We start from the raw sequence: 25,185 nt of genomic DNA on the forward strand, positions 1-25,185 counted from the left end.
ACTTACTGGGGGTGCTGGGGGGGGTTGGACCGGGGGCGATCGCCAGCAGCACCTCTGCGCCCCCAACGCACGGCCCACCGACCGAGGCGCCGCGTCCCGAGCTAGCCCAGATCTGCGCGCACCGCCTCGCCTGAGGGCAGCGGCGGCACCACCGACTGCTGAATAAGCCTTAGATAAAGATCTGCGGCTGGCGGGCTGCTGTTCTGGCACGCCGGCGAGGCTGCGGTCAGAGCGGGGCCCGGGCCCGAGCAAGGGGCAGTCTTGCTCGCCCCGCCGGGCCCCGTGCGGTCCCCTCGGGCTGCCGCGCCAGTGCGCGCGAGGGTCTTCTGGGGCTCCGGGCAGCGCGCCCCGCCGGCAGGCCGGTCGGTGCGCGCGCTCGCCGCTCAGCAGCAGCGCTGCCTCAGCCTCTCCCGCCCGCTTTGGCAAGAGCCGCCTCGGGGCACGTGGAGCTGGGCGTGCGCCTGCAGAGCCGCGGCGGCAGGGCTGCCTTGCTGGGGAGCCCGCGACGAGTACATAAGCCGCAGCCGCGCGCCCAGCCGCCGCACGCACCACCGGGCAGCCCCGCAAAACTCAGCAGACTCTCTCCGCAGCAGCGCGCTCCGCTTGGGGGCTGCAGACTCGCGCGGCCCTCGCAGCTGCCTGCCGGAGTCGCCGCCGGCTCGAAGCAGAGCCGTCTCCAGGCAGCGGCGGCAGCAGCAGGAGAAGAGCGGCCAGCGGCGCGGCGCTCGCGGAAGGAGCCGGGCAGGAAAGCGGCGCGAGCGAAGAAGGGCCCCCGACCAGCCCGGACAGCCCAGCTCGCTGTTGCTGCTGCCGCCGCCGCCGCCTCCTCCGCCCACTTGTTGCTTCCCTCGCTCGCTCCGTCTCTGCCGGGCCGGCCAGCGCTGGGCAGCCAGTCCGCCAAGGGCCAGCAGGACACCCGCACGGATCGCTCGCCCGCCCGCACCCCGCCGCCGCCGCCGCCGCCGAGGTGCTGATTGGGCTGCCCGCCCGCCTCCGTCCGCGCCCCTCCTCCGGCCGGGCAGCCAGCCGCTCGCTCGCTCGCTCGCCCGCCCTCCTCCCTGCGGTGGGGGCCAAAGGGGCGGGTTGGCCACGCCGCCCCCCGCTCGCCCAGCAGCTCGCCCGGCTCTGCTCAGCGGCTGCTTCTGTCCGAACAGCCGAGCGAGCAGCTCTCAGAGCCGCCGCCGCCCCGGCCTCCCCGCCCGCCCGCGCCGGCCCTCCTTCACCTCGGCTCACCCAGCTGCCTGCCTGCGAGAGAAGCGTCAGCTTGCAAGCGCGGCTCGGGCAGCGAGAGGGACCCCACCGCGGGCGGCCGCCGTGAAAGTTGCCGACTCCGGCGCTCCTGCCGCCGCCCTCTTCCCCGGCTCCCGCTGGCTGCCTTGCCCAGGCCTCGAAGCTCCGGGCAGGCCGGCCCCGACCTCGGGCACCCTCGCGGGGTGCCCTGCCCGCTCCGCGCTGCACCTGCTCAGCCGGGGACTTGCTGGCCCGGACGCCGCCGCCAGAGATGAGCCCGCTCGCCGGCCCCAGAAGCTGCCGCCGCTGCCGCCGAAGCAGCCAGCCCTGCTAGAGGAGCCCGCCCGGCCCGGCTCTCTCGCGACTCCTCCCCAGCGCCGCGCGCCTCAAGGACTCTGCCCCGCCGCCGCGCCAGCCAGGACGAGCCAAGCCGGCGCCGCCACTCTCTCCGCGGCTGCAGGCATGGAGGTGCACGTCGGGCTGGGCAGGGTCTACGCCCGCCCGCCGGGAAAGACTTTCCGAGGAGCCTTCCAGAGCCTCTTCCAGAGCGTCCGCGAGGTTTTCCAGAGCCCCGCGCCCGGCGGGCCGCGGGAGGAGCCCGGCCCTAGTCACCAGGCGGCCGCAGCGAGCTCCGCTTCTGCCTCCGCGCCGTGCCAGTCCGGCGGCCGCCTGCAAGCCGCCAGCCCGCAGCAGCCGGGCTCTCCCTCCTACCTGCCGCTGGACGAGCAGTCGCAGGTGAGCAAAGGGCTGCAACAGCCCGAAGACGGCCGGGAAGCGCACGCAGCGGCGGCCTCCGCCGCCTCCTCTTCCTCCGTGGCCGCCCCGTCGCCGCTCGCCCTGCTGGGCTCCTCTTTCCAAGGCTGCACGGGGGACCTCAAAGACCTGCTGGGCGAGAGCAGCCTCCTGCCGCCGCCTCCGCCGCCCGAAGGTGAGCCGCCGCGTGGTGCTGCCGGCGAAGCCGCGCCGCCGCTGCCGGGCAAGGACGACTACCTGGGCGAGAGCGCCAAGGAGCTGTGCAAAGCCGTCTCCGCCTCCATGGGCCTGGCGGTGGAGGCGCTCGACGCGCCCAGCGGCGAGCTGGTGGTGCCTCTCCGCGGCGACTGCATGTTCGCCTTGCCCGGCGCGCACGCTCGGCCGCTGGCCGTGGGCGGCTGCAAGATCGTCGAGGCCGAGCAGGAGGGCGTCGCGGCGGGCGAGGGCGCGCTGGCCATGGACGTGCCGGGCAACCTGAGCCTCTACAAGAGCTCGCCGTCGGAGCTGGACGAGTCCTCGGCAGCGGCCGCCGCTGCCGCCTTCCAGAGCCGCGACTACTACAACTTCCAGCTGGCGCTCGCTGCCTCCTCGCACAGCCGCATCAAGCTGGAGAGCCCGCTGGAGTACGCGCCCGGCGGCGTGTGGGGCGCGCAGTGCCGGCGCGCGGCGGAGATGCCCGCCCTGGCGCCCCACTACGGCGCGCCGCCCGGCCCGGGCTGGCACCCCTTCTTCGCCGAGGACGGGCAACTCTACGGGCCGTGCGCGCCCGGCGACAGCGCTCCCCCGGGCCCCTTCGGCTACGGCAGAAGCCCCGGGCCGTCCGGCCAGGAAGGAGGCGACGGCCCCGCCGAGGTGTGGTACCCGGGGGGCGTGGTGGGCAGGATGCCCTTCGCTCCCGGCGCCGGCTGCATCAAGACGGAGCTGACCCCGTGGATGGAGGGCTACGCGGGGGCCTACGGAGACATGAGGTAAAGTACCAAGAGCCCGCCAGAGAGAGACCTGCAGTGGGCACCCTTCACCCCCACCCACGGGTCCCGAAGGGCCTTGCTAGTAGCTCGCTTCTCTGGGCCGGCCCAAGGAGGACGGGAAGGCAAAGGGGCGGAGGAGGTCCTTGAGAAGTGTGGATCAGTGCCCTTCACTGCCACTCTGAGTTAGGGTCAGGGGTGGGAGGCCGAGCTGGATGACCTCTGGAGTCCTTGTCCCTGCGCCTGTGAATCTAGATGCTCCTGCCAGTAGTCCAAGCCAGAATTGCTCCTAGCCCAGTGCCCACCTGCCGCTCAGTAAGCCCCACTAAGTGCTTCAGTGGGAGCTACTCATAAGGAAGTGTGCATCAGGTTTGCAGCCTGCATGTGGAACTTTCTCAGTGCTGACTTCTAACAGGTGTAAAAAGCTTTACCCCCAATGTTGTGCTGAGTGATTTGCTGATCTGCCCGGGAGCCCCGGAATTTGGATGTGTTTCTTCCAGTCTGGTCTCAAACTGGAGGGTTTGGGCTTCTGAGAGGTTTTGCTTTCATGGACTGGTGTTTGCTTTCTGGATTCCAGATCCAAACTGTTTGATTCATCTTCCATAATGGAGCAATAGTTAACTTTTTGTTTTGTCTTGCTTTGTTTGAAAACAGATTATTTTAATTTGGCAAGGTTGCTTCTCATGACTCATTATGAAAGATGGTGGTTGCTTTTGGTTGTTCAGTATTTCTGTACTGAAACTCAAGACACCAAAAGGTGACTTGGTGATCCATCAGAGATATGTGTATGTGCACTGTGATGATTCAGACTTCCAACTAGCTCTGCATCTTTTTAGATGCTTATCAAAGTCCTCAGATCACTATCTAGTTGGAAGTTTCAAATCTGTCCCCCCCACCCCACCCCCCGCAAAAGCTCTCCTTATTTTAATTGCATTGAGGAGTTTCTAGAAGGCTGACAACTGCACAGCAGGGGAGGGGGGATGCTAAACTGCCCAGAGTTGCACATAAAATATGGATGAATGCTCCTTTCTGAATTTAGAGGCTAACTTGAGACTTCATAGTTAATTAAATTGCATACAACCGCAGGGTTATTTAAAAGGCCCTCTTTATCCTGAATAAGAGACCTTATTATGAACCAGTAAATGTTTGTTGGTAAATGTAACAAAGAAATGGGTTATGTATTTTCCCTGCGTGTGTGTGTGTGTGTGTGTGTGTGTGCGTGTGCGTGTGTTGCACTTTAATTTCCCCTTTAAAAGAAGAAAGTAACACACTAGATGTCAAGAAGCTCAAGAGTGAAATGAATACTGTATGGCACATACACATCAAAAATTTCTGTATCAACGAGAGCCATCTTTCTTAGCTTTAACAAGACCCCAAAAGAGTCCATTGTAGCAACAACACTGAATAAGTTGTACGACACTCTCGTCTTGCAGCTGGTTGGCAAAAACTCCACTCTTCTCTTTGCCAGCCATTTTGCCCATTTCCCCCATAACTGACTGATTTGGTTGAGAAGGTGGCAGTATTATAGGTTCTTAGAACTTTTAAAAAGAATATAGTCTGCTGGTCTAACCCTCCCCACCAGCTTTTCACTGGGCCTATGAAAGATGTCTGGGGATTCTCAGCGTTGTTCCTCCTAGAGAGTCAGATCCTCTGTTGCCAGCAGCGCCTGCATCGACCTTCTCGGTGGCGCAGCCTTGGGTTAAAATGGAGACGGAGGTGAAGCCCTTCCCAGGATCCCATGGCACGGAACTGGGGCTTGATCACTCCCAAGTCCCCCATGCCTGCTTTGCTGATGTGAAGATGACCTCATTTGTTCAGGCAATCAAATATCTGTCACAAGCAGTAACTCCTCTATCAATATTCTCATTTGGGGGGTAAATGAATGATAAGCAGCACTAAAGCCGCAAAGTCTCGCTAGGTGCTGGACCTGTCTGGTCGTCTTGGCTGATGCAAAAGTGAGAGGGGAGCCTGGCATTGCAACCTGGCACCTCTGCCTTTCAGTGATTCAGACAGATAATATAGGTTTTGCGGGTTTCTGCAGCATTTACTTCTGTAAGTGTATTGCCAAACCATGAGCCAGTTAAGACAAGAGTGCTCAGAGTCCCAAGGACTACACTGGGGCTGGTATTAGGATCCTAAAACATGTGCGATGGAAAGAGATCCCACCAGTTTCAGGATAACTTACTTTAACTTGCACGTCCTTAGGATTGCAGTCTAAAGTGACTTAAAATCCTAGCATTTAAGCTCAACAAGGGTGTGGTTTTGGCTGTTTTACAGAGACAACTATGTATTTAGTTTGTTGACTAGCTAGTTGAGACTGATAGTCCACCAGATTCAGAGGCACTGGATGAGCATTGCAGACATTACAAAAACAAAGAACAAAAACCCAAAGACGAATGGAACCCTGTCCCAAAGTCTAAAACCTCTGCTAACTGGGCAAAGAGGCACCTTTTAATGTGGTGATTCTCTTTTATTTAGCAGAGGGAGAGTAACTGGCCCCATCCACCCCCAGCACAGTACCTCCAGTGACTGTTGCTGGTGTCTACATTTCTTTTTAGATTGTGAGCCCTTTGGGGACAGGGATCCATCTTTCTTTCTTACTTACTTACTTACTTACTTACTTACTTATTTATATTTTTTTCTCTGTGTAAACCGCCCTGAGCCATTTTTGGAAGGGCGGTATAGAAATCGAATAAATAAATAATAACTAAATAAAAGGAATTGAGAAACTGTGGGAATGGCCACACAGAAAATGTACAATTGCCCAGCAATGTTGCAGGGATAGATTCTAAGCTAGACTGTCATCAATTCTTGCAAAATCTAAAGATATTTAGTTATAAGAAAATGAATAAAATGCAGGTTTGCTTGTTTGCAAACTGTAAGTGGTACATACCTCAATGTGGTTTTGACCCAAAGCTACTTATGGTGGTGCTTTTGCCTGTTTTGCGTTATGATGCATGTTGGGAGGTGGGGAGAAGAATGACTGGAGAAGACCAGAGTTTCTTTAAAGCTGATGCAGTTATATGTACACAGTTAAATGTAAACTTATATAGTTTTGACATACACAACTAGCAATGCTTTGTAAAGAGTTCATGTGTTTCTTTGAGTGTGTATGTGTGAGTGAGTGAAACTCTCACATCTGACTGTTCTCATTTCAAAGGCTGGGGCTGTCCGCCATTTTCTCCTGGTGTCTCTAAATGCAGCGGAAGAATGTAAGTCTGTAAGTCGAAAGTAATGCCAGGCTTCACCTCCTTCTGTAGCCCTCACTTTGGACCATAGTCCCAGTTGGTGTGGCAGGGGACGCTGGCCGCCATAGCCTCAAACTGTTGCCAAGAATTGCAAATGGCATTTGTTTATGTAAGAAAATATCAGGCAGAAAGTATTTCTGCTTGTTAGGCAACACACTGAAACTAAAAGTTAGCCACCATTGTCACCTGGGAGATAGGAATTTTAATCTGAGCTCTCCCAGGTCCAAGGCTAATGTGTAAATCCTCCCAGGTGTGTGTGTGTGTGTGTGTGTGTGTGTGTGTTAGTTCATACACAAGTAAACTGCAGGAATCTATACCACCCAGCGCTGATGGTGAGGGGCGGGTGCAAAGTGAAAATGGAGTCGCGCTGGAAGAAGTGCCCGCATATCATGTCTGAACGACGGTGGCAGTTTTCCAGTCCCCTCCTGAGAATACATTTTGACTTAAATTGAGCTTCTATGAAGTACGTGGTTTTAGATACCTAAAGTATGTAATCTACCCATAGAGTGTTGTCGTGCTTGAATCCATCGTATTAGTCTCACAGTGCCCCTACGGGAAAGTATTCTGCAATTTACAGACAAGGAGCAAAATTTGCAAAAATCTGATAGACGAGTGTAGAGAATCAAGCTCGTCTACCCAAGTTTTTACAAAAATAGGTACATTGTAAGCAGCCAACTATCTTTCCCTTAACATTTATCTTGGGCCTCATCCAGCGCTCCATGGAATCTAATGGAAAGCCTCCCATTGACGTCAATGGACCTGGATTAGCTCTTTACATTTTACGACCTCGGGTCCCATTGCGACTTGAAAATATGGCGGTCTGTACTTTTGAATGCCTCTTATTTATTTATTATGTATCGCTTACAGTAGGCCTGCTTGTGTCTATGCGGAACAGCCACTCTTGCCTGCGCAGTGATCTAATGGATCATCTTTGGTGCAGTAACTCAAAGTAAAACTCCCTTTGTTCCTGCTGGAGCACAGCTCCATTTTAGCAGGCAGAGAGCTGTCCCTGTGTGTCCCGCTCACATTATTCCTAGTCTCAATACATTGCGTCTTTTCTCCTCCCCCACACCCCAGGTGTTTGTTTTTGTGTTTGTTTTTGTGTTTGTTTTTGTGTTTGTTTTTGTGTTTGTTTTTGTGTTTGTTTTTGTGTTTGTTTTTGTGTTTGTTTTTGTGTTTGTTTTTGTGTTTGTTTTTGTGTTTGTTTTTGTGTTTGTTTTTGTGTTTGTTTTGTTTTGTTTTGTTTTGCCAATAGTTAGCACTCTGGAGATCACGGCAGCACTGGAGGTGGGCATAATAATTCCACACAAAATAGCAAAAAACCTAAATGCAGGTCGTTCAATATGTACAGAGTTCTTTATTCAATAATTTTAGGTGCCTGTTGATCAGCGTGTGTGGCTATGTTGTTGAAAGCCAGGAACTAGTTTTATTTTTAACCGGACCACCAGACAGAATACTTTCTGTGTGTTTTTTCCTTACATTTCCAGAAGTCAAAAGATTAGGGACTTGGGACACGATCCAGCGGCCCCTTTTCTTTCAATAGGAGAACAAAGCAAAGTGGTTGCACGTCTTCTGCTGAAACCAATGGGAGTTAAAAAGTGCTTAACTTTGATGGGATCATATTATGATCACTATTTCAAGGCAGTCCAGAAAGGGACTTGGAAGATCTGTTCTCTGCTGTGGCTTGAGATGGTGTACTTGTCTGAGGCAGCGTGATCCACCGAGCGCTGGGCTAGCTTGCCTCTCTCCTGGTTTCTACTCGGTATACTGTACGTCCATTTATAGTTATTTTTAGGCTTATCAATCTTTCCCCATTGCCTCTAACCCTTCTTCTTTCTGAATTTGTTGTTGGCTTTTCTGTACTGTTGTTTACCAGCACTGATAAACAGAGAGCATTGCCTCAGCTCAGCGTTGCCGCGATGCTGCCTTCTTGCCTTGCTGCTTGAACACCATTATTTTAATCTCACCTGACGGTGAGTGACACAAAGGGCCGTTTTGTATTTATCTTTTTTGCTCTACGCGATTTTCTGGTGAAGAGTGGCAAAGATTGTCTGCGGTCTCTCCGCCTCATCGTCATCACACAGATCGATCTCCTCAGATATATATTTTTAATTCTCTTTCAGACATTGCCTCCGTGTAACTTTATGATTAGCTGCCTGCCTAGCTTTTGATTTACTCCTGATGGGAGGAGATAAACAATTAATAAATTGTCAGTGCCAAGATAAGGATTTTTGATTTATGCCATCCCTTTTTAAAGCCAATGGTTGGCAGGCAGAGGCCTGCATGGGTTATGGTGGTTTCCCATCAGTTCTCTTCCCTTCTCCAAGACTGTTTTTTCCCCTGAGCAAGTTCATTCTTTGGCACATGGACAGTGCTTTGTACGGTTTGGGCATTAGGTGAGTATTTTGCATGACGTGCGTAGAGTGTGGCAGGAGAGAGATCCTAGGGAGCCCTCACTTCTCTGGCTGGGAGGGCCGGGCATTCTCTTAACCCTCACAATCCAGTCCCCAAACTAACCGTGAAGTCTGTGAGCCATTCCTGGCCTGAATTGCTTCCGTGGCACTAATTTCCCTTCACCCGTCAGTGTTCCAGACTCTGTATAGATCAAATCATTATGAGGGGAGTTGTGTGACTTGACATTCTTGACATGCAGGACTAGGTCAGAAACCAGGGGTGCCCTCAAGCACCCAGCTTCTCCTCCCCCCCCTTTTCTTCAGGCCCTGCCAGACGTTAGTCCTGGAATCTGCCTTCAGATTAGCCAGGGCTAAGCCCCAAGACACATGATGACACACATTTAACAAAATAATAATAGTATAAAAATAATAATTGTGAAGACAGAACTGGGAAAACTATTTTAAGCAGTTAGAGAAATTAATGCCGAATAATGTTCCCCCCTCCATCGTCTTGCTTTTTGGAGTCGGGCCTGTATATCTGATGTGGGCTCTTAAAATGGTTGATCCCGCACTGAGGAGTCTGAGATACTAGCCCTGCTTTGCATAACGAAGGGAGTGCCACTGGGGTTGATTTAAGTGCCTCAGTGTTTCTGGGGATGATGGGAGCTGTAGTCCAACAACACCTGAAGACTCAAGTTTGAGAATCCCTGGAGTAAATGAAAGTGGCCAGTGCACATCTGGAACTCAGAGTGAGGGTTCTTGCGGAGACACAGTCTGTGGGGAAGCATGCTATTCTCTTCCTGCGATGCACTCCACTCTGCTCTGGGGAAATCCTTCTTTTCCATTCTTTCTGTTGCACATTATGAGGCTAACCGGACATCCCTTCTGACCCTAGACTGTAGTCTTTATTTCGGTCAAAGACCAGATACAATAATAAAGTTTACATGCACTGCATAGTAATACATTGCTCTATCAACAGTATCCTCCTATCCCACAATCTGTTCCAACTAGACTAAGCCAGACTAGTTACTGGTACGAACCATTAAAGACCCAACCCCAGAGGTTGGTGCCAGATCTTGCAAACAGCTACACAAAATCTGGCCACCTTGAGACTAATTTCTATCCTCTGATCCAGAAGTCAAGAAGTAACACAAAAGGCTTCATTATGACCGGTGAAAGACAATCTAATCTGGTGTGTCCTGACACAACAGCGAAACTCCCTTCACACGGGCAGATCACTTCCAACACTTCGCCAAGTCCAGCATCAACGCAGCAGTTAAAACATAACGCAAACTACAGTTTGTTATAAAACTATAGACAAAGCAATAAAAACAGAGCTATTAGGTGACTAAACGGAGGAGCAGTGAACGCGCCGTCTTGCTCCTCCCCACCCCCCTGCCGTTTTTATAATGCTGCTCTGCTCGTTTTCTCTTTGCCATTTGACCCTGGAAAGGTGGCCTCACTCAACCTCTGCATTCCCCGCTTGCTGCAGGCTTCGTTTCACTGCTTCTCACTTTGTTGGGAAACTTAGATGGCTTCAGCTGTAGTACCACTGGGGAGGAGAGAACGGGTGGACTTGAGGGATGATGATTTAATAATAATAATAATAATAATAATAATAATAATAATAATAATTATATATATATATATATATATATATATATATATATATATATATATATATAAATAATAAATAAATAACATATTTTTATACCACGTCTCTGGGTGGTATAACAACAAGATTAAAAAAGTAAAACATTAATTAAAAACTGGCTGGTGGGTGGGTGGCTGAGGGCGCCTTTGCTCCCTGCAGGCCCTCACTGTGACTCCAGGTGAGGGATGGATGGACACTGCAGATGACATCTGACCACTTCTTGTCAGCAGTGCCTGTCGCTTGCGGCGTGGGTAGGCTGCAGTGGAAGCGAAAAAGACCTCAACACCAGGAAAGATGGCCTTGGACTTTGAGCGGCCGGGGTGGGGTGGGGGGAGATGGGGGTTTAGTGATAGAGAGGCAGGAGGGGAGAAAATTGTTCTGAGCTGGGCCTTATTTCAAGCTTCAGGGCCAACTGCATTGGTGCTGCTTCTGCAGTGTGCAAGGTTGTCCACCATCCCGTTAATCCACTTAGAATCTTAATAAAGGGGAAACGGAGAAGGAAGAGGGCAGGAGAGAAAAACCTGAGCACATCCGGATTGCTTTCAAGGCCTGTCAAATGACACTGCATTATTATTTTCTTTTTTTCCCCAAATTCAATTTTTATTAATTTTAACAATAGTAATATTGTCATTCATTACAAATACACACAAAAGGGTAGACTTCCCGCACACATCTCTTCGTGAATCATCAGCTATAAAATTTACCCTTGCTATAATAATAATTCAAAGCATAAATTTAAACCCTTACAAACATAGTGCATTATTATTTTCCAGGAGTTTACCGACTTATAGCTTGCCGGGGTTGGGGGTTGGTAGACTAATCAGCCGCTCTCCCGTTACTTCACTTTGGAATGTGATCGGCTACATTTCTAATGCATTCTCGTTGTTCAGCAATTGGAATGTTCTAATCCAGGACTGGAAATGGTTTATTGGAAATAAGCATATAGACCGACAATCCACAATGAAATAGGGACATTGGTTCTATTTGCTTCAAACGAGAGCTGTGGTGGTGGTTGTTTTTAAAGAACAGGGTGAGCTAGTTGATGAATTTGAAGGGGCTGGCATGGGGAGACAGATGGGTCGGAAGCAGAATGGAGAGAAGGAAAACCTAAGTGGGGTCTCTGGACTAGCATCTTTGATAACTTCACACACACACACACACACACTGGCCTCCGCTCCTTCTCTGCTGTCTATTTTGCCAGACTTGCTAGGCCTTGTTGTAAGGTAGATGGTAATCTCTCCAGAGTGGGTGCTCCTGTCTCACAGCATGTGTCTTTTGCAACATCTAACGCAACATTGCTGCTAGTTTCTCATGCAACTGTCATGCTAATAGCTCATAACTGTATCATAATAGAAGCTGCCAGAAAAAGATGCCGCCTTTCTGTTTGGTAAAAGAAGCAATAGCAATAAGGATGAAGCAGGACTGAAGCAAGCAACTAAAATAAACGAGCCGAGGCAATTTGCCTGGGTCTTTTATCCCTGTGGTGGTGTTTTTTTAAATCAAAACAACAACAGAATCCAAATGTGTCTGTTTAAATGGAGACTGCTTTCAGGTGTTTCAGTGAGTTTGTGAGTTTCAGTGGTTTGTGGATTGCAGAGATTGCAAGAGAGCTTTGCTTTTCAGTCCATATTTGCAGTGCTTAGGGCCTCGATCCAGAGAAAGGTTGTTCTGTTCAAGTTCCACTGAAATGAGAGCATATCAATTGCCCCATGGGCCTGGATTGGGGCCTTCGAAAAACGGATTAAAGCATTTTGGGGAAATGTACCTGTCCTACAGAGCTTGGAGCTTGCTTTTTGCTCTCTCTGGTGAATGTGTTGGAAGTCTCTGCAAATCTAACAGCAACTCTACTGTTAAAATTAAGTGAGCTCGTTTCAGCAGAATTTGAATTCTGTAAGTTGCAAGGACATTCACATGCTTTATGTTTCACACCCATTATTTCAGCTTCTAGAGACTGAAATATTGTATAACTTGTTATAAATGCATTGGGATGAAGATAATTGTAAACCATCCGTTTAAAGTCTAAAAATGGGATTTTTAATTTTCATGTATGGCGCTGTGTGTGTGTGTGTCGCGCATGTGGGAGCAAAGTGAAACTGGATAAGCAGCGGTTTGCAACAGTTGGGAGTTCAGATGATGATGATGATGATAGCTTTTCCACCATGTCCCTATTGGCATCGCTAAACATAGGATCAAGCCCCTGCTCTCTAATGGGTGCCTCTGACCTTTCTACTTCAATTTAATGGTAATAGCATGTAGATATTTCTTTTGAAGACAAATCGTGCATGGAGGAATGCAGTTTCGGAAACCTGCCTGTCTGGCTGCCTTTCTGATACTCAGAGTCCACAGCCGCTAAAACAAATTTATGTACAGTACTGCAAATTCCAGGTAATTGTGAAAACCATTGATGTGATAAATCCTGTCTTTCATTATAGAATCTATTCAGGCCCCTTTCCCTCCTCCTTGTTCTCTCTTCACCTTTTTTTAACCTTTATCTTTTGTAGCCTGAGTTTAGAAAAGCCCCGACTCTGGGTCCCATTAGCTCTTCCCTTCTCTCTCCCTTGTCCTCAGCAGGTCTTGAAGTCATGAACTTTGGAGCCTGATAGAGAGATATATGAGTGAGCCGGGATATGTGGATATGTGAGTGATATGTGAGTGAGCCGGGAATATGTGAGTGAGCCGGGAAGCAGGTTATCTGCCTTTATCTGTCCCCTCGTCCTTTCCCACAGGCTAGAAAACAGAACATATTGCTACGCACTCTGTCCAGGGCTGCCATGGATGGCAGATTGGCTGCTTCCAGCCTTGGTGGCCAGGGCTGCAGCCTGACTTGGGAGGTGGGCAGGTCATTGGGAGCACGCGACACCCCTGTTTCTCCAGGGTTTGCCTGCTGGCGCTCCCTCAAGGCTGTGATTCTTTTCTCCTGGAAACTCGCCAAAGGCTGGGCCTGTGCTGCTTTCAGATACAGCACAAAGAGATTTGGATTCGAACGTGAATGAGTTATTGGCTCATTTGATAGCACTCCCGAAGTAGAGGTCTAAATACAAAATGCTCCCTATGTCTGCTTGCAGGCCTGTGAACCCCTTATTGACCCATTTTCCCACCTTTATTGTTTATAACCTTCGGTCATCACAAGTAAGTTACTTATCAAAAGATAGTGCTTCCTTGAGCCATGTAAAATGAGGTCTTGGAACATCTGCCCAGATGCTTCCTCTGTGGAACTAGGCACCCAAACGGCTGCCTGGTCCTCTGGCGTCCCCCAACTCCCTTTTGGACAAAAGTGCTCCAGATTTGACACATTGAGTCATCTCAAGTAATGGGCAGGATGGGAGCCTTTGGCTAGAAGTGGCGTGAGCATCTCGTCTGGGGGAAGGCAGCTGGGCCCAAATGTGCGAAGGAGCCCGATCAGGCCTTTTAGCAGCTGTGCCACATGGCTGGCTCATGCGCAGCCTGTGGCCCACTAGATCCACCTTGGTCACTTTCACATGTGCTGCTGCCAAGTCAGGGCTCCTGCCTCTTGCATTTGTGCATTTGCTTGTTCTTGCCCAAATGCATTTTGATCCTGTCTTCCACGGCGTTAGTATTCCCCTCCCCACCCCACCCTTGTGTGGGGTGGGTAAGCATCTCAGCTGCTACTCCCCTGTTGCCGATGAGAGGTTTCTTAACAGACATTTTGTTTTCTAGACAGCTGGAAGCTTTTCACACGGGGCTCTTGAAGCCCTTTAACTTGCAACTCCCCCGGCATGGAGGGGGTGCATTCACATATCGCTGTGATTTATTGGGGAGCCGTTGACACACAATTCAGGTTTTTCACTGTGCATTAGAGTGTAACCTGATTTATTTCCAGGGTTAAAAAAAAATCCAATATGTGTGGTGTTTTTTTGGGGACAACTTTGAGCCTCCCTGTAAACTCGCCCAGTAAAGCCTGCTGTGTGTAAAAGCCCCTGTTGAGGCGGTACCCAGGTCTTGTCTGCTGTGGGCAGTAAAAGGATCCTGGATTTTGGAGGGGAGAGGCCCAAAGGGGAAGGATGAGGAGACCTGGCCTTCCCTCACCTTTCAACCTCAACATCTGCTTGGGAAACTGTCCCCCCAGAGCAGGCCTGCTCTGTTCTGCCCATGGAGAATGCAGGACTGAGGCGAGACCGTTGCTCTTCTCCTCTCTAAATCCGATGTGCTTTATTGCTGCCAAGCTGAACCCTTTGTTCATCCTTGTAGCCTTGTGGCCATGAAGTCTGATACATGTCGACACAGTGGGCAGCCCTCCTGGTCAGTTTTCCTGGGTCCCTTTGACAGCACACCTTGAAGTCTAAGTAAACACACCAGGAGAAAGCAGTGGGGAGGCCAATGGGGAATCCCCCCCCTGCTCATCTGAATGTGAGCTGCTCTGGATCTACAGTAGCTTTTTGGGGTGGGAGGGAAACCACCATCAGCTTCAGAAAAAGGGGGCTGTACACGTTCTCTGCAGAAAACACCAATGGTGCTAGTGTGTCAAACCCCACGTGGCATATTTTCTTCTGTAATGAAATGCAACTGCCCTCTGAAGAGTCACACTTGAGTCTTCAGGTACACAAAACCTTTGTTTTGAAAGGCTTATGAAACACAACTAATTGGGAGGAAACCTGGCATGCCTTCCCCTGGCTGTGTCCCCCCGGCCTCTCTGTCTGGAAAATCATTGCAGGCGACTGCATTCAGACGTGACAAGCTAGAGTTTGCCTTCATGAGCGCCAGCAACCTGGGCTTACACATGCTGTCCTCCTCCTCCTCTTCCTCCTTGCTCGAGGGGAGGAAGTTAGAAGTCAGAAACTTCCAGTGCTAGCAGAGATTGCTTTTTCGTGCAAACCTATGAAGCTGTAACCCACAGTTTGCCTTTAAGCAAAGATCCCAAATACTGGGGACAAACAACCTTGGCCAAGTTATGGGTTGCTGTACACCAGCATCAGGAACTTCAGATCTCCTGCTGGAAGTAAACTGAGGAGTCTGTTAGCCCGAGACATCAGAGTCCAGAGCTTGGGCTACTAATGGCCATCCATGGTTTCTCACACACTTTTGCGGCGGCTTCTGAGAACGCGGTGAGCTCATCGCAAGAGAGAGCGATCCCATGGCAAAGAGCTGACCTGGCGGTGTATTTAAAGATCTCCTGAATTTTCAGCATTTGTGTTGGCGGGATCATGGAGGCAAAGTAGGGTTTATCTGTCTGGCATGAGTTAATGATTACTGAGCTGGGTTGTGCCTCCGAGTTGTGCCTGTCTGGGGTGACATGCATGGAATGGTTGCCCAGTTTCTTAGTGTGTGTGTGTGTGTGAGAGAGAGAGAGAGAGGGAGGAGGAGGAGGAGGAGGAGGAGGAGGCGGCCGAGGAGGCCGCCACTCATGCTGAAACCCGTCTGCAGCAGCCCAACAGACCTGAGGGCATGCAGGTTAATATAGCATTTTGTGTTACTCCACAGAGTTTTCATGGTTTGTTTTCTTTCTTTTGGCTGTGGAAATGAAGTGGGTTTGGCTTCATAATGAACATGGAAATCTTATGGTGTTGGTGCTGTTTGCTGTATTTACAAAAAAGAAAAAAGAAACATCCATTGACCTTTAACTAATATCAACATCTTCATGTCGGATCTCAGCCCCTAATCAAGCACAGCTTTATAGACAGACAAAACATGTAATCATATTGATCAAATACTTCTCAACTTCCATCACAAGAGAGGCTGAGTTCAGGACCTGTAGTCATTTATTCTGTTTTTCTTTTGAACCTTTTAATCTCACCTTTCCAATTCACACAAGACATTCAAGGCAGTAAACATCCATAGTTTAAAAACAACCAAATGTAATAATTGGATTATAAACCATTTCAAACCTCAGAAGGGCAGCAGATACAACAAAGAGGAAGCCAGATGGAGCAGATTCCAAGCTCAGACAGGCAGATGGCTTTCCACAGCAAAGTTTTTTCAGGTGTCATTGGAAGAGCCCAAATGGATCTCTTGTGGTGGGGAGTTCCACATCCTAGGTGCCACAGTGGAAAAGGCCCTTCTGTAAGTTCCATCAACTGCACTTCTGATGGTGGCAAGATGTGCAGAGGAGCCGTCTCAGCTGTTCTTGGTGGACAGACAGACGGGAGCAGATAGTGCTTTAGGCAGGTTAAGCAAACTCAGGATGAGTTCCCTCATCTGGTGTCGGGCATGGTTCCTGCACTGCTGCATAATTTCTTTGGCACATTTTTTGTCACAAAGAGGGGAGATCTACGAAGGGCACCAAAAGCTGATCTCCTAACCATTCTTTACCAACTCTGGCTTCTAGGCATTCCCCAGTGAAAAATGGATGTTAAGGCAAATGTTTGTCGTCCCCCCGGCCCCAATGAAGACAGGACACACTTAGTTGGCATAAATAAGGGCCACTTTATTCTTGTACAGTGATAACGAGCCTGCAACGAGGGCCCCACCTAATCAGAGTGAAGGTATTCCTCCATGTGTTGGCCCCTCCTAGTGAAGGGCGTCCCACGCCAGGGCGAAGGGCCGGGTCCTGAGTCGGTCAGGCTCCATGTCCTGACTTCATCTCACCGCGAGGCTTCCCCCGCTGGGTTGGGGGTGTGTGTGACCAGACACCCTCCCCAACCCAAGCGGCCAAGGCCATGAGTCTTGGGACGCTGCGTGTGGTGCCTCCTTCGTGCATTTTCAGTGCTTGCACGGGGATTACTGCGCCGCCCCCCCCCCCCCCGCTCTGCTTCTTGCCTGCCGGTGAGTCCTGCCACCTCAGCCTAGCAGATGGCTGATGACTTTTTGGTCTCCCAGCGGTTGGTGGTGTCGCTGGTCTCTTTTGCTGCCACCTGCTGAGATGGTTTATTTACATTGCTCATTCCCTTAAGCTTTCTTGTTAGTCATTGTTTTTTGTTTCATGTTAAGGCACATGTGCTTTATTTCACTGAGATTTCAGTTGATAATGAAGTCCATCATTTTCTGATCTCTTGACTGCCCAGGATCTGCCTGCTGCAGCTTGTAACAACGGGCCAAGCTTTCAAAGAATGCTGTTGAGAGTTGCTTGCAGATGCTTTTTAAAATAGGTGGTAGCTAAAATTGCCATCCAGAAACCTCATTAAGTTGGTTCAGCAAAGGCTCCATGCATCCCGCTGTCTGGAGAAAAACACCCAAGTCTTCCAGCTGGCAGACGCCAGACTGGTGTCGGGGCTTGGGTGGCCTCCTCTGGCCCGACTGCCAGTGCTCACCCCTTGGGGCCAGGCTGAATTGCTTGACTTTCACAGTCTTTAATTGAGAGTATTTCCCCATCCTTATGGAAAACTTCAGCCCCTGAGGGCTGGTCAATACCAAGACTCTTTGGTGTTGGTGGTGTTGGTATTTGAAATTGTCGGAGGTCTTGGAAGGGTTCACCACTTCTCCGGAACCCCTGGCGTGGCGCTCTCCCGCTGTAGAATGGCCCCACCTCCACCTCGCTGGGCTGAGCACTGGATTCTAGCTGAATGTGAAGGATCTACTGGCTCCCCCTTTTGGAGGAGAGGAGGAGGAGGAGGGTCTCGCCTCGCCATCCAAGCCATCTTGCAGGTCTCTTGAGCTTCAGCCCCAGGCTTTGGCTCTGACTCTTGGCTGGCTCATTTCCCCCCATTGCCTGGGTCCCTGCTTGACCGTCCCAGTCTTGACTTGTGTCAGAAATAAGGCACTGGTGTGGGAAAGCGGTACAGAAATGGAATGATGGAATAATACCCTGGCCCAGGACTTAACAGATCCCAGGCACCAGGGAGCTACAGAGCCAGGACTCCCAGATTAGCAGAGTCAGGGGTGGAGCTATTAAATGAAATCACTATTTGTCCCAGGCAGCTCTCTTCTATTCTAAGCATGCTACTGGCAAAAGAGACAAAGAGAAGCCCGTTCCTCCTCCTCCTCCTCCTCCTCCTCCACAGTGTCTGTCATTAAGACGGGCCATTTTGTCAAGTGTCCATGGTCTGGTCAAGGCCTGCAACAAGAGGGCTCTTCTTTCATTCTTCTGGACCAAGCCATCTTGGCGAGTGCTCTGCTTCTGACTGTGGCCAGCGAGAGGGAAGCCCCTGGGATGCTCATATGGCAATGGAGATGGCTATCCCATGGTGCTCAGCCCTGGTATCCTTTCTCTGAATGTGCCAGCTCCCATTGATGGCCGTTGCTTGCCCTGATCCTGTCTAATTCTTATTAAAGGCTAGTATTGCCATATGCCCTGACCATTAATTCCATCTGGTTAAGTATAAATTGTGTATCAAGATCTGGGTTGCCGAAGAGGGATATGCAAGAGGAGTATTTCTGATGAAACATTCCCCTCCTGAAAGGAGGGGAAATCATGGACTTACTGAAGGTGTAGGTGTGTGTGTGTCAGGGGTGTATCTAGGGTAGGGAAGGCAGGGCACGTGCCCCGGGCGCCACTTGAAGGGGGGCGCCATTTTTGAAATTTTTTTTAAAATGGCTGCTGAAAACAAAATGGCCGCCACACATGCTCAAATGGTCCCTGTGAGGCCCTAGAGGCCAACAGGGGGATGGGGAACCTTTGCAGACCCCCCCACAGCCTTTAGGAAGCCCCCCGAAGGGGCTACATGTTAAAAAAAATTAATATAAGTCACTGTACACATATTTAGTTTGGCACTATGTACAGAGAATCAGGGCTTGTGAATACTGAGCTGAAACATATGAGCTAGGATTGTATCTAGGAGCTAGGATTTGCTCTTACTTTGCTTCTTGTGATAAATGAGTTAAATGTGATGTCTTAATAATATGGCTATTAATGGTGAGTTTGTCTTTGAATCAGTGTTAAATCCTTAGTATTAAGGCCCACTGGGAATTTCTTGCTCTCTTTCTCTCATTTTAACTGTCTTTCTGAAATACTAGAATATATTGTGACACATATATTGTGACACAGTTTACCCTGCATTTCCTTTAATTATTTTCAGAGTATCAAGGAAAAGTCAAATTCTCCATTTATTTTTAAAACTTATGTAATAGTGATGCAACAATGCATAGTAGAGAATTAGACAGGCAATTCTGTTTAGTTTTCCAAGTATACCTCAACATAGTTTTTGTGTATTTCATGAGTCCCAGCATACTGAAATTTGTAGTTTTCCAGCATTTTTTGGTCTGGCTACGTCCACTGCTAAATAGTTTTTGAAATATGAAAAGATTAACAAGCTTGACTTGTATTTTTGAGCTGTTATTATGGTAAAGTTATCTGAAAGATGGGTGTCAGATGTTTGGACAGGGGGCACAATTTCAGTGCTTGCCCTGGGCACTATTTCCCCTAGATACGCCTCTGGGGTGTGTGTGTGTGTGTGTGTGTGTGTGTGTGTGTGTGAGAGAGAGAGGGAGAGGGAGAGGGAGAGAGAAAGGTCTCTTTGTAGTCTTAATGCTAGCTATCTAGCATATCATAGCAATTATTATACCTGTAATCATTGTTTCTAATTAAGATGGATATCTAGGCTAATCTTGCATTCATGCTCTGGAGAGATCTTTGATGGAGGCAACTTCAGTGTGTTGGCTTCGGGCGTGTGTTTTGGGAGGAGGGATGCCCAATGGCTGAGAGAAGATTCAGAGGACTGTCTTACTTGACAGCTGTTTGGGACCAAGAACAGTTGCCAGTGAACAGGGCTCTGAGGAGCATGCGGCCTCTGATCAGCCGTTCCTTCACAAAGTTAATCTGCCTCAGGCATCCCCTGCGAACATGAACAGAGGCACCTTTTTTTAAGTGGCTGTTCTCTTTATTGAGCAGGGGGAGAGCAACTGCCCCTCTCCATCCCTAGCACAGCATCCCTCCAGTGGCTGTTGCTGGGGTCCGTCTTATGTTTCTTTTTAGATTTTGAGCCCTTTGGGGACATGGACACACACACACACACACACACACAAACTGCTTTGGGAATTTTTGTTGAAAAGCTGAAAATAAATATTTATAGATGTAGTAGTAATGGGAGATAGTGCAGAGAGTGGCTTGGGGTGTGTGTGTGAGAGAGAGAGAGCGAGAGAGAGTGCATGAGTGCACACAAGCTGTTAACATGGTGCAGAGATGTTATTTATGGGCTCCACTTCACATTGAGCAAAGAATGTGCTTCTAAATTTTGAAGCTTTTATATCAAGATTTATCCTCTGAGTGGCTAATGTGGTAATGAGCAGAAAGCTGCAGAGAGGCCTTTTGCTTGGAGCTCGTTGGTTCCTCATTCCACCCCTCTGTCGTCCTCTTCCGTTTTGAAGGTGTGGGGCTGAGGAGGCACTTGCCGCTGTGGCTGCTTTGTGGGGGAAAGGAGGATTTGGGGCTCCCCTCTCAAAGGATCCCTGCTTTCTAGGATCCCCTCCCCGCCCTCAGTGTCTTAGAGTACACGCCCCAGAAGCCTTTGTAGTGGGCAGGGTTTCTTGGTGAAGTGGAACCAGTCTCCCTAAGGCTGACCGGTGAAAAACCATGGCTGTGCATCCCTCCGGAGTTAAGAATTCAACAACCACAACAAATATTTATATGCCACTTTTCCATAAAAGTTTCCAAAGTGGTTTACACAGAGAAATCGAATGAATAATAAATAGATAAGATGGATCCCTTACCCTGAAGGGCTCACTGTCGAAAAAGAAATATGATAGACACCAGCAATAGCCACTGGAGGGATGCTGTGCTGGGGCCGGATAGGGCCAGTTGCTCTCCCCCTGCTCAATAAAGAGAATCGCCATGTTAAAAAGGTGCCTCTTTGCCCAGTTAGCAGGGGAGCTATAGCTGTGTGGAGTGGTGCGCTGCGCACCCTCTGTTGTGTGTGCCAATTATTTACATACAAAGAGAACTCTTTCATAAAGATAACTCTCAGAAGTAGAACTGTGGGGCACTAAGGTAAGACCACACGAAACATCACATACACCCCCACCCCAAAGGACTCTTTATGGGCCACAGTAGTGTGATATGAAATGCCAGGGTAACCCCCCACCACCGTCATATGAGTCAGAGTCCACAAGTATGAAATGATGGAGGTAGACGTCTCTTTATTGTAGTGTAAAGCTTTCTGTGTCCACATGGTGAATATCATTCCATTCCGTGGTTTGAATAGGGAATTGGACACAATTTGTTGCTTGTGGTGGTTTCCTTGGGTTTTCTTTTGCAGAAGAGGTGCTTTTCAAGACTTGTGGCTGACCACCTCTTCTCTTCCACCACTGGAATGCCAGTGCTTTCTGCAGCAACAAAGTTAGCGTAGTCTCAGCCCAGACTGGTATTCTAGGTTAACCAAAACTCAGGATATCCAGTACCCAATCTGCAGACCCCCGTACTCTTTGGTCTGCAGCCTTGTCTGTTCTCAGCTGGGACATGGGCCTAGGGATACCAACAAAGCTCTCTGTTCTTGGGGCACTATCCTTGGAGCTCAGAAACAAGGGAAGGGAGAACTTCTCACACCCTGAGAGATCTTCTGAGCCCAGAATGCCTAGAGATGTGCTCCACCCTACCCCGGGCCCGCCTCTCTCCCTATCCTTACTGGTTGTGGCTGCAGCAGAGCAGTGAGAGAAGCAGCAAACACAGTGCTATGCAGGGAGAGAGACCTGCAGTCATCTCTAAAGCATGCTTTGAAAACCGTGGCCTGTTTAGGCAAGTGGCATGTTGTCAATGTTAGCTTGCAATCAGATGCCCTGGTGACTGGGCCTTTCAGTTAATATTGCCTAACTTGGTTGAGCTGTGGCAAGGTCTTTGCTAATGTGTCCTAGATAGCCAACATGCAATCTGGAACATCTTTGATGATAGATGGAACGTGGGAATGGAAGCAACACATTGTGTTGTCCAATGGAGAACTGCAAAAGGCTCTTGAGATTGTGTTTGGGGGTTTTATGAAACTGGAACAGCTAGTTCTGGAGTGAACATACTTTATTCTGTATTTGTTTCTGGAGTCTTTCCTTTAGTTCTCTCACTTTGTTGTTGTTGTTAATTTACATTTTATATCTTGCTCTTCCTCCAAAGAGCCCAGAGCGGTGTACTACATACTTAGGTTTCTCCTCACATCAACCCTGCGAAGTAGGTTAGGCTGAGAGAGAAGTGACTGGCCCAGAGTCACCCAGCAAGTGTCATGGCTGAATGCGGATTTGAACTCGGGAATCCCTGGTCCTAGTCCAGCACTCTAACCACTACACCACGCTGGCTTCCTGCTTCTCCAACAGTTGTGTGTGCTTAAGAGCTGGACTTCATGTCATGTTTCACATCTAGCCTAGCTCTGACAGCAGAGGCAAGGAAGGAGAGAAGATATTGTTGTTGTGTGTCCCAACTCCCAGAATATGTTAAGACCCAGAGCATTCTCAGCTTAAAAGTGCAGGCATTTTCAGTCTGGAAATGAGTAAGTTTCCTTCTCCTTTTCCTCCCTGCAAAGGATAAAATGCAGTGGCCAGGATTGTCCAAGAACAGCATGGGAGCCCGCGCGTAGCTGGGTTCAGTGGCTATCTCAGCCACACAAACTCCTCATGATTCTCTGAGCACACCACTTCCTCTTAGCCTCAGTTTCTCCTTTGCATAATGGTGACCTTTTGGATTAATGCTAGAGCAAGGCTAGGAAATGACCTGGTTGCCCAGGTGCCTTGGAACGAAAGAAAACATTTCTTCTTGCAACATGCAATTAGCTCATGGGGGCCCACTGCCACAGGAGCATGTCGTGATGGCCTTTAAATGGTGATTAGACAACGTGTGGGGAAGGAAGGGTCTGTCGACGCATGATGGCTCTACTGAGCCTGCAGCGTCAGGAGCAGTAGCCGCTGAGGGCCACTTGTTGAAGAGCAGCAGCAGAGAAGGCCTATTGCAGTGGGTCTCAAACTTGGGTCCTCAGGTGTGGCTGAGCTACCGTTCCCATCATACCCAGCCTTTGGCCATTGTGGCTGGGGTTGATGGGCGTAGTAGTCCAACAACATCCGGGGACCCAGGTTTGAGAAGCCATGGCTTGTTGCCTCCATCCTCTGCTTGTGGGCTTCCAGAGGCATCGAGTTGGCCATTGTGGGAAACAAGATGCTGGACTTTTGGGGCCTCTGGTCTCATCCAGCAGGACCCCTCTTAGGTTCTTGTGCATTTGGCACTGCTGCTTGGGAATCCAAAAGGCTTGCTCTCGGCCCTATGCAAGGCTGGTGCCTGGCTTCCAGATACTGGCTCTTGGGGAATGGAAACCCTTTTTGCAGCCCTGGTGAACTCAATAAAAAGAGGGCAGAGCACTTTGCAAGCTGGATGTGTGCCGTATAAATGAGAAGGAGAAAATAGTTTCAACTCTTGACCCGACCAGTCTTTGAACTGGCAACCGGCTCCCGGGAGAGACGATGCAATTATCTCCTCCAAGTGATCTCCACTTCCAATTTGATGGACCTGCAGTCATCTAGTGACAGGTGGGTTGGTCGTGCCTGAGTGCAGCAAGGAAGGATTTACTACCCCTCTCCTGCCTGCTTCCTGTCTGGGCCTGGCTTTTCCTGAATGGAGCAGGGAGATCTTGGTGCTGAGAGAGAGAGAGAGGAACAGTTGATCTGGCTTGTGTTTCACTCTGATATTTCTGTTCTGTAAACACTTAGGTAACAAGACGCAGCCGTGCTGTCGCCATGCACATCCTGGGCTTGGGCTGGCGGGCCGGCTTCCTCAGATCCTCTCACTTTCCCCCAGTTTGTGTCCCGAGAAGGCTAATCACACCGCAGTATTTCACTCATTGTAACTATGTCCTCGAGAAGAGGAACGTGGAGTGCTGGTCGCTGAGGAGTGAATCAGTTCATAAGCAATTTTTGCCACGGTTCTTGAAAAGGAGCATGGAAACAGGGAGGACCTCCTCCGTGAACGCCTCCAGGGACTGTGGTTTAGCTCTGCCCTGTTTCCTGTCTTGGGCCACCAAGCTGGTGTTGAACTAACATAAGAGTATTTCTGATGACGCCTTCGTCATAGTGAAAGCATGATGCCCCTCCTGAAAGGAGGGGTAATCATGGACTTACTGAAGGTCTAGGGGTGTGTGTGTGTGTGTGCGTGCGTGCGTGCGTGCGCTTATAAAGTATTACACCTGTTTGTCAGAAATGCCAGGGAGTGATCATTGTTTCTAATTAAGATGGATATCTAGGCTAATCTTGCATTCATGCTCTGGAGAGATCTGTGATGGAGGCAACTTCAGTGTGTTGGCTTCGGACGTGTGTTTTGGGAGGAGGGATGCCCAATGGTTGAGAGAAGATTCAGAGGACTGTCTTACTTGACAGCTGTTTGGGACCAAGAACAGTTGCCAGTGAACAGGACTCTGAGGAGCATGCGGCCTCTGATCAGCCGATTCCTTTGCAAAGTTGATCTGCCCCAGGCGGAAGGCATCCCCTGCGAACTGAGCAAAGAGGCACCTTTTTTAAAGTGGCGGTTCTCTTTATCAAGTAGAGGGAGAGCAACTGGCACATCATCCCTTATCGGTGAACCCTTCCAGAGACTGTGGTTTAGCTCTGCCCCCTTTCCTATCTTGGGCCTCCAAGGTGTGGTGTTAAACTAACAAATGGGGAAATGTGTCTGAAAGACCTCACAGTCAATGGTGACAGAGGGCCTGGCTCTATCACAATGACATGCATTAAGTCTGCAACTGACTTTTCACCACCCTGGTTTGGGGGAGCAAAAATGGTAGACACACTGCTGGGGATAAGGGCCCTGAGTATAGCAACGGGTTTCCAAACAATTATCCACAAAGAACAGACGTTTAAAAGGGGGTGCCCTGTTCCCCAAGATGCTTCATGGGTAAACCTGCCCAGCTCTCCCTCTTTCAGGCAATGCTTTAACAACAGGGTTGACATGGATTTGCTTCCCCTAGAAGTTGTCCTTGGTTGGGTGCTCCCTGAACATTCTAGTGACCTCCCACAATATTTGCTGTTGGTTTCGATATTTGGCGTCAATCAGTTTTTGATATCTGGCTATTCTCTTATGATGTGCAAGCAATATTTTGTTGAAATCAGCCATCAAGGTGTTGGTCTTTGATAGCATCAGGCGTGTGATTGCAATT

At 49.8% G+C, this 25,185-nt stretch overlaps 1 protein-coding gene across 2 annotated transcripts in view; it reads left to right on the forward strand.

The window, feature by feature from the left end:
• The first annotated feature begins 1,091 nt into the window (after positions 1-1,091).
• The window catches only part of AR (androgen receptor), a 157,144-nt gene continuing 133,050 nt past the window's right edge, over positions 1,092-25,185 (forward strand). For both annotated transcript variants that reach the window (XM_053273665.1, XM_053273666.1), the window contains exon 1: positions 1,092-2,951. In XM_053273665.1, coding sequence (XP_053129640.1) covers positions 1,693-2,951 — 1,259 coding nt within the window. In that variant the 5' untranslated portion in view covers positions 1,092-1,692. The remainder of the gene's footprint in view (positions 2,952-25,185) is intronic.

The sequence above is a fragment of the Hemicordylus capensis genome, chromosome 11 (assembly GCF_027244095.1).
Source record: "Hemicordylus capensis ecotype Gifberg chromosome 11, rHemCap1.1.pri, whole genome shotgun sequence".
Lineage (NCBI taxonomy): Eukaryota > Metazoa > Chordata > Lepidosauria > Squamata > Cordylidae > Hemicordylus > Hemicordylus capensis.